General features: G+C 40.2%; 1 protein-coding gene across 3 annotated transcripts in view; it reads left to right on the plus strand.

Moving 5' to 3' along the window:
* The window catches only part of LOC149847908 (vacuolar protein sorting-associated protein, putative (DUF1162)), a 197473-nt gene that overhangs the window by 96099 nt on the left and 87875 nt on the right, over positions 1-13499 (plus strand). For all 3 annotated transcript variants that reach the window (XM_090008160.1, XM_090008196.1, XM_090008244.1), the window contains one exon: positions 679-770. In XM_090008160.1, the coding sequence (XP_089864286.1) occupies positions 679-770 (92 nt within the window). The remainder of the gene's footprint in view (positions 1-678; positions 771-13499) is intronic.

The raw sequence follows: 13499 nt of genomic DNA on the forward strand, positions 1-13499 counted from the left end.
CCCATGTAATGAGATATGCGAAAATATAAAAGCTCAATAAAGAACCAAATATCACAAGCACTTAATGTGCAAAATACACAATCCCACTATGGGGTAAATGCCAAAAGGCAAAAATGAATATTATTCAATAGAGAATGTGAGAGAACTCATACATAACAAGAGGGGGGAAGTCCCCTTTATATACAAAAAGAGAGAGCTAAAAGAGGTGCCATTGGGGCTCCCCCTAATGGACGTTGGGGAACCCCAACACCTATTTAGGTGGGCCCCCCAATGGTCCCAAAAAGAAGATAATAAAAAAAATAAAAAAAAGAAAAAAAAGAAAAAAAAGAAAAACCTAAAAAATTACATACAATATATTTTACACAGTGAAAAGACCAAAATACCCCTATTAGGTATTTTGGTATATATATATATATATATATATATATATATATATATATATATATATATATATTAACAGTAACCCCATCAATCTTCTTTGCATGATTTTATTTCTTAGCTGTACATCTTATTGCACATTCCGATGTGTATGTTCATAGATTATTTCATTTTCCTAATCGTGCTTTGGATTGTATGAAACATTAATAGCTTTGTATTTTTTACTTTCTGGTTGCATATTCAAGTTCTAATGCTTAACGCTCAACCTGAAAATTGACATGCTTATATTTCATGTGACAGGTAAAAAATTTTACAGGAGTGAATCTCCTTTGTCGTGCTGAAAATCATGATACAATAATTGCAGCTAACCAGTCTACTTCCATTGTCCTGAGGTATTTCTCTGCAACTGTTTTTGATGCATGTCCATGTGCTATTACCATTGTATTCTATTCTGAAGGGGTTGGAATTACATAGAGAACAAGTTGGAATCTTGATTACTAGTTGTGGCATTTTCTGTTTTGTTAAAGGATTAGAGTGCTGGGTGTAGTTGATGCAAGGATAGGATGCTTAGATGGATGTGTGGAAATACAATAAAAGATAAGATTCAGAACGAAGAGATACGTAAGAAGGTAGGTGTTGCACCCATTGAAAATAAGATGCGAGAGAATCGTTTACGGTGGTTTGGACATATTCGGCGAAGGCCTAATGATGCTCCAGTTAGAAGGTTGGAGAAATGGGAAAATATATTAGTTAAAAGAGGTCGGGGTAGGCCTAGGAAGACTTGGATGGAGATGATAGGAAAGGATATGAATGCTTTGAACCTCACCGAGGACATGGCGTTGGATAGAAATGATTGGAGGAAAAGGATTCATGTGGAAGACCCAAAATGAATTTCTTTTTTGGTTCATATCGCTGACCCCAATTGTTTTGGGATGAAGGCGTAGTTGTTGTTGTTGTTGTTGTTATTTATCTGAAAGTATGCTCTTTTCTCTTATTTCACGCAGTGTCTCAGTTGATTCTGGAGACTCTTCTTTTATTCTTTCTCCTTTGTTATAAACTTTTGTGTTTTGGTTGATTTGCCAGCTTGTCTTGGAAGTTTGTTAGAGTTTCCTGTTTATTTTTTCTCCAAGGTGTTATGCTTATTGCATGCCAGCCTAGCAGGCTAGTATTCTAGGATTCACTCTCCTCCATGGGCATACGAGTTTGGTTTTTTATATCTTGTTTCATTTTCTTTCTTCTGCCACTTCCTAGCCATATTACTAGGGCTGCTGCTGCCATTACTGTTTCTGTGGCTGTTAATATTATTACTAACACCAGGTATTACAAAGATGAGTACTGTTGGCAGTACAGAGGAAATATTTTACTAAGCATATCATGCATCCTCCATCCTTGTGTGGCAGCCAGTTGCTTCATTAGGATGGAATGACAAGCAATTTAGTTATCTAATGTGTGATTAATGGTGCAGCATGAGCCATTTAGCAAGAAAAGAAAGCCAATTGATGTATTTAAACCTTGATGCATATGTTGTAAACTTGTGAGACTGGTCTTGCATCCCTCTTTCTCTCTTCCTCTCATTCAAAATGGAGCATGATCATAAAATTGATCTCTCCTTCAAGCTAAATGGATTCAACTACACGATGTGGACCTCCGCTATATAGAATAATCTCAAGGGAAAGAAGTTTTGGGGATATGTGATGGGCACTATCTCCAAGCCTCAACTCAAGCTCACCAAGCTAGAAGGAGGTCAAGAGAAGTCTCTAGAAGGAAATGCTCCAAACAAGGCTATTGAAGATTATTAATTTAAAGTAGAAGATTGGGAGAGCATCCATGCAAAAATAATAATGTTAAGCTTAAAATATGTGCCAACATTACTAAATTTCGTAAATCTAATAAGGCATGACACTTTATGAAGGGTATGTATACCCAAAAAGATCTTGCAAGACAATACTACTTGCAAGAAAAGATTAAGACTACCAAACAAGGAGACTTGAGTGTCTGAGATTTTTCTAGTGTTCTATCCCTTTATGAGATGAATTTGCACTTTTGGAACCTAAGTCTCGGTTGCCATTGAAGATGTAGAATTTAGGCGCCAACAAATGGAAAAAGAACAATTTTTTCAATTGTTGTAGTTTGGACAAGTTAGATCTTCTTTTCTCCAGAGATTTAAACCTCTTCCTTTAAAAGATGCGGTTGCCCAAGTATACCAAGAAAAAACTTGTCTTGGTATTATTAAAGGAGGAGATGAAGTGTTGACGGTATTTAAACCTGGCAACTATGTTAAGTCTTATAGGCCTCCACACTTTGGGAAGAAAAATAACTATAGTGGAGGTAGAAAAGTCATTTTTCACTATTGTAATGATCCGGGACACATAAGACCCAATTGTCCCAAGATCAATGGTGCTCCCAAGTTCAAAGTGGCTTTCGTTGAAAAATCCACACCAAAGAGGGAGGAATCAATTAAAAGAGGAAGAGACTCTAAAGAATCATTCTCTTTCTCAACTATCAAAGGTATTTCAACAATTACTCAAATCTCTATCAACTTCCGGTGTCGCATTAGCTTTATCTTCTCCTCCAGGTATGTGCTCTTGGATTCTTGATTTGGGAGCTTTCGTTCATATGACACTACACGAGAATATTCTATTCGATATATGCAATAACTTAAAATTATCTTGTGTTTTTACCATCGATGGTACATCTTTGCAAATCAAAAGCTATGTCACATGGGTGTGGGTGTGGGTGCGGGGGTGTGGCACTTTCAAAAACCTTGGGTGCGTTGGGTGCGACAGGGGCAAAAATGTAAAATATATATATATATATATATATATATATATATATATATATATATATATATAATTTTGAAGTTTTAACAATTAACATTTAACAGTTAACATTGTCATAATATCATTCATCATGCATGCAATATATCAACCTAAATATCAATCAAATAAGTAAAACAATTACATAAATCAACCTAAATATCAATCAAATAAGTAAAGCAGAAAAGAACTAAATTATATACCAAAGTATATCCTGATGAAGTAATGGATCTTAATAATTTTATTCTTCATCATCAAATGCATCATTAGAAGGAATACTGGGCTCAGCTAAATCCATGTTTGTTATGTTGAAATCATGCTCTCCCTCGAAATCACACTCTTCTGGGTTTACATCCCAAAATTTGGATGCTTCTTGTCTGCGTTACAAACCCAATTTAAAAATGTTAAATACAATACAAGTATATTTAAATGAAAAACTAAGAAATAATCAAATAACTAAGAGAGCAAATTAGTACCTGTATTCATCATTGGTTCGCGAAAGTAATCGAAGATTTGAATGAACATATACTAAATCCTCTGCACGCTTGCTGGTGAGTTTGTTTCTCTTCATGTTGTGGATTTGAGAATATATGCTCCAATTTCTTTCACAACAAGATGAACTAGCAGGCTGCGATAGCAATCTTAATGCAAGACGTTGGAGAAGAGGTGTTTCTGATCCAAATGTTGACCACCATGTGATGGGATCTATATTATCTTCTTCTCTCGCGAATAATGTCGGTCCATATAATCTCGAAGATGAAAATTTTTTAAACTCTTGTGTGACTTGATGTAGAAGATATGCTTCTGGAAAAGTCTTGTCATACACATATTTCTATGTCTTGATAGCTCTGGGTCTAAATTTGGAGGGACACGACCAGTACCACCAGCCCGTCACTTATTTACATAATATTTTGGATTAAGAGAATGTGCCATGCAATGCAAAGGAGTGTTGCTTTTATCCCATCTTCTGACTAAAATTGAATGAATATGATTAAAAAATTCTGAATCATCCAATGCAGGATTTTTTTCTGCATGCTTGAAAACTATAATTTGTATTTTTTCAATCATATTATCCCACATTTCATAAACTCTATGAAGCATGACTCATTCTTATAAACTTCTCTTAACATTTCCCAAATAGGTTGCGTAAATTGAAAGAAGTATACCACTCTGTCCCAAAACTCATCATCAAGAATGAATTTTTTAATTTCTTAAGCCTTGATATCATCATCAGCACGATAGAATGTCCAATTTTCATCAGTCACCATGTTAATCAAAGCATTCTTCACTCTTTTAATCCTCTTCACCATCACAATGATGAACGCAAAACGTGTTTCAACGACCTTCAACAATTTCAAGTCAGAATGCCTATTAAGTATAGCATTAGCACGATGGTGGTTAACAACAAAATTCCTAATGCTTTTGACATTTCTTCCTAATCTTTAATCCATGAATATAAAGCATATGCTTGTGAATTTTCTTTCTTCTTTGGGGTTACAGATGCTCTTTAGGGTCAAATTTAAGCTGTGTGCTACATAGGGAGTTCAAAAAATATGAGGGTACTCACTCTCCAAACTCAACGTTGCACTTTTACAAACTGGAGCATTGTCTGTAACAGAGTTATCTATCGAGGAAGCAGGAGCGAGAAGCGATACGGGAAGCAAGGCACTTTCAAAAATTTAGGAAGCGGGAAGTGTGGGACCACTTAGAAGAAAATTACGAACCGTCTCGGAAGCAAACCGGAAGTGACCTAGGAAGCGAACCGGAAGCGAGGGGAAAGCGAAAAAAAATAAAGATAAAAATAAAAATAAAAATAAAAAAATGGGGTAGTGTGGGGGGAAGCGAGAGGGGGAAGCGTGGGGGAAGCGCGCTTCCAATAAATGGGAAGTGCGTTTCCCATAAAAGGGAAACACACTTCTCTTTTTTGGGAAGCACGCTTCCCAAAAAAAGCGCGCTTCCCTGCACGTTTTGGAAGCGTGACGTTTTGCGCTTTCGAAACGCGCTTCGGGGAAGCGTGCTTCCCCATGCGCCTAGGCACTTCCGGTAACTCTGATCTGTAATGATTTGTACCACTTTCTGATCACCCACTTCTTTTATGACTTCTATAAACAATCTTTTCAAATACTCTGCATTTTTATATTCCCCAGATGCATCAACTGCTTTCAAGAATATTGGGCTACTAAGCGAACAAGCAATGAAATTGATCAGTGGACGCCTTTTAATATCTGTCCATCCATCAGACATAATACAAACTCCATTTTGCTCCCATGAATATTTTTTAATCTCCAGCAACCTCTCCACATTTGCCCTCTCTTCTGCAAAAAGTGTGGTTCGTATGTTTTCTGAACTTTGCAATCTTCAAATAAATGTAATAAGCCTGATTTTTGGCATATGCGTCTTGGTCATTGTGGTCGAGTCTTCGTTGAGCGACTAGTATCTGATGGTCTTATTCCTGAGTCTAGCCCGATTCCTAGACCAGATAATAAAATGTGTTCAAGTTGTCAAATGTGTAAGAGTCATGTTCTTCCTTTTCATTCAATAAATGAGAGAGCTTTAAGGCCATTTGAAATCGTCTGTTCCGATGTATGGGGACCGACTCCTAATCCTTCTAATTATGGCAGCAAATATTATGTTATTTTTATTGATAATTTCTCCCGCTTCACTTGGATATATTTCATGAAAAATAAATCGAAAGTCTTCTCTATTTTTCGTTGTTTTCATGCATTTGTCAAAACTCACTTTTCTTGTAATATTTTACATTTCCAATGTGATGGTGGTGGGGGGAAATACTCCTCCAGGGATTTTATCAATTACCTCCAAGATTGTGATAAATCGTAGAGTGTCTTGCCTGCATACACCCCAACAGAATGGAGTTGCAGAACGGAAACACCGTCACATTGTGGAAAGCGCTATGAGCATGATGCACGGAAGTCATACTCCCATAGGACTCTGGACAGAGGCCTTTAACTCTGCTGTTCACATTATTAATCGTCTGCCCATGAAGCTTTTAGAAAATAAATCACCTTTTTCATCCTATTTGGGAAACATCCTAATTATGATGAACTAAAATTTTTTGGCTGCATGTGTTATGTTCATATTGACTCTTCTCTGCGAAACAAGTTTTAGGTTAAGACATCCAAGTGTAGATTTGTCAGATATGCAGATCACCACAAAGGGTACAAGTGTTATGATCCTGACAGCAGACGAATTAAGATATCTAGAAATGTCGTTTTTGATGAAAATGATTTTGGAGATGGAGAATATGTTTCTGCCCAAACCAATATGAATGCGCTATTTTATGATCCATGGCTCAGTGCAGAGCTCTTTCCTGCAACCAACAATGAGTGTTCTTTCTCTTGTGCTCAAGGAACATCCTGTCAAGATGGATACAGTGGCATACAGGAACTTGAAATAGAACATCCTCCAGAGATTAACAAGTTTGCTGGGCAAGTTTATAGGAGAAGTGAAAGGGACTCACTCTTGACTCCGGATGATATTAAACAAGTCGGACCTATGTTTGATCCATCCAACGACATTACTTCTTCAATCTCTAATACAGTAGCTATTCTGATCAGATAATCTGAAAGTGCTCAGCATCCTATTGAAAGGTGGGTTAGTTATGAGAATTTTACCATGGATTTTCAGTTATTTTTGTCTCAGATTGAGAAAGAGACCGAGCCTAGACATTTTCATCAAGCCATTAATTCCAAAAAATGGATTCAAGCTATGAATGAAGAGATGAAAGCTTTGTACCAGTGTCAAACATGGACAGTTGTCCCTCGACCTTCAGATAGAAATGTTGTTGGCTCACAATGGGTCTACAAGATCAAATACAAACCGAATGAGAGTGTTGAACGATACAAAGCTCGTCTAGTAGCCAAGGGATTCACTCAAGAGTTTGGACAAGACTATGATGAAACCTTTAGTCCAGTTGTGAAAATGAGCACTGTCGCGACTAGGAGGAACACGAGAACCGAGAGAGAGAGAGAGAGAGAGAGAGAGAGAGAGAGAGCTCGTTCATTATTGATTAGGGCTAATCTCTATGTTAAATAGAGAGAGGCCAATATAAAAAATTACATACAAGTCCCTTATTAAACAAGAAATATCAAATAACCTACTTTTAAGAAAACTTAAACTTAAAACCTCTTAATCTCAACCCTCCCCCTCCAGCTGGAGCATAGATATCAATCGCTCAGCTTGTCACAACATTTTGAGAAATTTGATCTAGCAAGAGGCTTTGTAAACATATCTGCAACTTGGTCCTCCGACTTTAGATATTTGGTAGTGATATGACCAGCTTGAACCATATCTCTTACATAGTGGCAATCAACCTCAATATGCTTTGTCCTCTCATGAAAGACAAGATTGTTCGCTATATATGTGGCAGCCTTGTTATCACATATCATGGTTATAGGAGAGAAAACCTTCACCTGAAGATCATTTAGAACAGTACGAACCCACATTAATTCAACTGTTGTTTGAGCCATAGCCCTATATTCTGATTTTGCACTCGACCTAGCAACCACATTTTGCTTCTTATTTCTCTATGAAATTAGGTTATCTCCCAAAAACACACAGAATCCTATGGTAGATTTTCTATCCACTACAGATCCTGCATAGTCAGCATCAGAGTAAGCCACTATCTCCAGAGTTCCACCTTTCTTGAATAATAACCCTTTTCCAGGAGAAGATTTTAAATACCTGAGAATCATTATAGCTGCATTCCAGTGTACCTCAGTTGGTTTGTCCATAAATTGGCTAACTTTGCTTACTGCTAAAGCAATATCAGGCCTGGTCACAGTTACATATAGTAGCTTCCCTACTAGTGAGCGATAGCTTTTGCTATCAACCAGTTTCGACCCTTCTTCAAACAACTGAACTTTATGGTCCATGGGAATATTTGCTGGTTTAGCTCCCAACATTCCAGTTTCCTTTAATAAGTCAAGAACATACTTCCGTTGAGACAAAACCATCCCTTCACGGCTCCTGACAACTTCTATACCTAGAAAATATCTAAGTGAACCAAGGTCTTTTGTAACAAAGTGTTTTTGAAGATGAGCCTTTCTAGCTTCAATATCTTTCATATCATCTCCTGTAAGAATGATGTCATCCACATATACCACCATAACAACTATGCCTGAGTTAGTTTTCTTGATAAATAATGTATGATCTGCTGCTGACCTATTAAAGCCAAAACTTGACATCACTTCAAACAACTTTTGAAACCATGCATGCAAACTTTGTTTCAAGCCATATATCGCCTTTCTCAATCTACACACCTTCTGACACTCCCCCTCAACCTCGAATCCAAGAGGTTGTTGCATGTAAACTGTCTCAGATAGATCCCTATATAGAAATGCATTTTTCACATCTAATTGACACAAACTCCAACCATGATGAACAACTACTGAGAGAACAAGACGAATGGTGCTCATCCGTGCAACAGGAGAAAAAGTTTCAAAGAAATCAATACCATAAGTCTGAGTATACCCTTTTGCTACTAATCTGGCCTTGTACCTTTCAATAGAACCATCCGATTTGTACTTTATTATATATACCCATTTGCATCCAACAATGTTAGCATTCACTGGGGAATCAACTAGATCCCATGTATGCTGAGACAATAAAGCATCCATTTCTTCTTGCATAGCTAGCTTCCACTTGTTATCTAGCTCTGCCTGTTGATAGTTCAGAGGAATAGTTTCAGCAGATAAGGCTGAAATAAAAGTTTTCATCTGATTTCCAATTCTGACATTGGACACAAAATGAGATATAGGATATAAGGTACATTGTCATGTCCTCTTTCGTAGAGCGATTGGCCTGTTATCATCATCATGAAGATCACTGTTGTTAGTAGTACTTACTTCAGGAGAAGAAGAAGATGAAGGCACTGGAGGAGGTTGAGCTCTACGCACATATAACAATGGAGGATTATTAAATCGTGAAGAGGATGGAGTTTGCTTCGGTAATGAGGGCACAAATTCCAAAGGAAAATGAGGTATAGGTAATGGAAAAGACTCGGCTGGATCAACTTGCATCTGGGAACTGGTACTAGAGTAATATGGAATGGATTCCAAGAAAGATACATCCGCACTGACATACTCTCGGCGAGAAATTGGATCATAACATCGATATCCCTTTTGATTTTTTGGATAACCTATAAATATGCATTTTGTAGCTTAAGCAACTAATTTATCACGATCAGGGCCAAGTTTGTGTACAAAACAAACACATCCAAATATTTTAGGTGAGAAAGAGAAGAGTGGGGCATTAGGTTTTAGGATATGTAATGGAATTTTATCTCCCACAGAAGATGAAGGCATGCGGTTGATCAGATAACAAGCAGTGATAACCGCATCACCTCAATATAACGCAGGAACATTGGATTGTATCATAAGGGTCCGTGCGACATCAAGCAGGTGCCTGTGTTTTCCCTCAACCACACCATTTTGCTGAGATGAATAGGCACATGTAGTTTGGGGTTGAATGCCATGATCTTGGTAAAATTGTAACAGGACTTTTGATTTAAACTCGAGCATTATCAGTGCGAACAATCTTGACAACAGATTCAAACTGAATTTTTAATTCAAGAATTAAGGATTTGATAATACTTGGAACTTCAGATCTTTCTTTTATTAAAAACACCCACGACAACTTAGAAAAATCATCAACAATAACAAGATAATATCGACACTGAGTCTTAGTAGGAATCTTACTAGGACCCCATACATCTGCACGAAGAAGTTCAAAAACTTTATGACGAACTTCGATGATGCTTGCCCAACTGACATGCTTCACACTGAAATGATGTAGTAGAAGGAATTTGAGGAAAGACATAACGAAGCTTTGACAATGAAGGATGACCAAGACGACGATGCCACTGAACAAGACTGGATGAGTGTTCCACTGCAGCATAAACATTACCCACTGGATGATGTAGGTAGTAGACTTCATTTTCTTCATAGCCTCCACCAATTTTCTTCCCCGTCAGCAAATCCTAAAAATGACAACCCATCAGATCAAATATCACTCTACAGTTTAGTTCTTTGGTAAGACAACTAACAGAGTAAACTTTGAGGAAAATTGGGAGCATGAAGAACATTTTTCAACTGTAAGGAGGAGGATATAAAAATATTTCCCTGACCAACAACTAGTGAGGAACTCCCATCTGCTAATGAGACTCCTCGATGAACAGTAATATCCTTTATATCTGAAAAGAAAAGCGAATTTCCAAACAAATGTTTGGATGCACCAAAGTCAATAATCCACTTACTATCATTCAGATGAAGATGATTCCCTGTTGAGTAGGCCACACCAGCTACAGGAGAGGAGGAGCTCGAAGGGCGAAGAGCTATCAGCTCATCATATTCTGCTCGATTGAGGGTGATACTGTCACTTGCAGAGGTATTATCATTTGCATTTGTTACCTCTAGTGTAGTAACATTTGCTTTTGGAGCATTTGACTTTGATGAAGAAGAAGTTGGCCGACCATGCTTATCCGAGCAACGATCTTCTAAATGTCCAGATTTTCCACAGAATGTACATTGAAGTTTTCCTCTGCCTCCCATACCTCTGCCACGACCTCGTCCTCTGATATTCTGAATATTTCCACGCCCATAACCAGATGAGACAGCTAGGTACATTGGATCCAGTCAACATTTGTACTTTTGCAACCGAAAATTCTAAAGATAAACCTGTGAGAAATCGAGCTACCATGGTCTGTTCTTGATGATCATTTTTCTGCGAACAGCACAGAGGCCTGTGGGCATTGAGTCTTTCAAACACTGCTTTGACGGAGGCATAATACTGAGCCAAGGTCTGATCTCCTTGCTGCAGATTATATATCTCCTGTTCGACTTGCAAGATACGACTCACATTAGTTTCTTGGGAATACATATCTCGAAGATTATCCCACATCTGTTTTGCTGTATTATAGTAAATTAAACCATCTGCAATATGCGGTTCAACGCTATTCATGATCCATTACATAACTATGTCATTATCTTCGTCCCAAGTACTGTATTTTCCCACCTTTTTATCAGGTTCAGTTTCCAGTAAAATATGTTTTCTACGATGTCCAGATACCGACATCATAAAAGTTCTGGACCATCTGGCATAATTTGTTTCATTCAACCTCAGACGAATCATATGAGAAGGGGTTTGCAAAAGCCTTATACTCCCCAATAGCCTCAATTTTGGAATCAAATTTTGAAGCTTCACCCATACTGAATAGAACTAACAGGATATGAGATATTTGATGCTAATACGGCTGCAAAAAAAATTAATCAGATTCAAACTCTTGGACAACATATTTTATGAGCACACGTCAACCACGATCACGACAACACACAGTTGTTTCACCACATCAGGCATAAATTCAAGATAGCTGACAAAGACAACATGTTTCAAGATCATGCGTCAACAAATTCCACGACCACACACGACTTTTCAACCCAAATCACAATAGCTGATTCAGAAAACAACATGTTTCACGATCATGTCTCAGCAAATTCCACGACCACACACGACTATTTAACCCACATCAGACACAATGGGAAAATCAGATCAGAAACATACATTCGAGTAAACCAGAACACGTCAAACACGACTTCTTGTTCATGATCAGATTTCAGCAACTGCACTCTACACATATTCCCGCAAAGAAAACTGCTTTAACGAAACATAATATTTACAACCGCTCCCACGAAGAATAATTTTTTTTTCTCGCATGACAATAAGAGGAACCACTCTGCCGTAACACCCAACCACGTTGCAGTCGATCCAGTTGCAACACTATCATCGATCTGTAGATCTGATTACAAATCTATGTCATGACTTTAGTCAGACATCAGATCTGTGATCAGATCTATGCACGTAAATAGATAGAACAAAAAAAATGTGACCACACCTGTTTACGCCACCTGTTCACGCTATGAGGCTCTTGTTTACGCCACCTGTTTACGTTATCAGGTTCCAGAGATCCGGCAACTCTGATACCATGTCGCGACTAGAAGGAGGAACACGAGAACCGAGGCAAGAGAGCGAGGGAGAGAGAGAGAGAGAGAGAGAGAGAGAGAGAGAGAGAGAGAGAGAGAGAGAGTGTAAAACCCCATTTAAAAAAAAAATCTGTTTAAACCCGGGCCGGGTCGGGTCCGGACCCGACCCGGGCCCCTTTTTATTTTAGGGTTTTCAAAAACCCGAGCATTCGGGCACCGCAACCCCCCCCCCCTTTCTTTCCCCTTCGCGTGCAGGCAAATTTGGGAAACCCACGAGCGGTTTCCCCTTTCGATTTCCCCTGCGCCTTTATGAGGGAGGTTGGAGGGCGAGGGGAGTCACGCCTCCCTCTCGCAGCCCTCGCTCCCCCCCTCTGCGCCGGTCTCCTCCCTGCTGCGCACGCCGCCGACGCCGGCCACCACTCCCAGGTACGTCGCTCTCTTCTCCTCTCTCTTCTCTTCTCCTCCCTCTTCTCTTCTTCACCCCCCCCCCCCCCCCCTTCTGTCACCTCGCCGGGAGGCCGACTGGCGGCGCACGGCCCCTGCCGCGCCCTCCCACGTCCTCTGATGCCTTTCGGAGGGTCGGCAGGGGTCCAGTCACCCCTGCGGCACCCCCTTTTTTTTTGCCTGTCATCTTTGGGATCGCCGTAGCTCGGTCTGGCAGGGGCTGGGGCCCCTGCCATTCATTGATTCTTCCGGGCAGGGGCCGAGGCCCTGCCACCTCACCGCCATTGGCAGGGGCTGGGCCCCTGCCGTCTCGTGTCTATCGGCAGGGGCTCAGCCCCTGTCGATTCGATGTTTCCGGCAGGGGCTCAGCCCCTGCCACTTGACGTTTCTGGCAGGGGCTCAACCCCTGCCACTCTTCTTTTGACCGGCAGGGGCTAAGCCCCTGCCACTTTCATTTTTGCCGGCAGGGGGCTCAGCCCCTGCCACTTCATCGGTTCTGGCAGGGGCTCAGCCCCTGCCACTTTCCTTTTCGCAGGCAGGGGCTCAGCCCCTGCCACCTAATCAGTTCTGGCAGGGGCTCAGCCCCTGCCACCTAATCGGTTCTGGCAGGGACTCAGCCCTTGCCACCTTCATTTTCGCAGGCAGGGGCCCAGCCCCTGCCACCTAATCGGTTCTGGCAGGGGCTCAGCCCCTGCCACTTTCATTTTCGCAGGCAGGGGCCCAACCCCTGCCACCTAATCGGTTCTGGCAGGGGCTCAGCCCCTGCCACTTTCATTTTCGCAGGCAGGGGCTCAGCCCCTGCCACTTGGCTGTTGCTGGCAGGGGTTCAGCCCCTGCCACTTGATTGTTTCTGGCAGGGGCTCAG

The sequence above is a fragment of the Nuphar pumila genome, chromosome 1 (genome assembly GCF_984573655.1).
Source record: "Nuphar pumila chromosome 1, dmNupPumi1.hap1.1, whole genome shotgun sequence".
Lineage (NCBI taxonomy): Eukaryota > Viridiplantae > Streptophyta > Magnoliopsida > Nymphaeales > Nymphaeaceae > Nuphar > Nuphar pumila.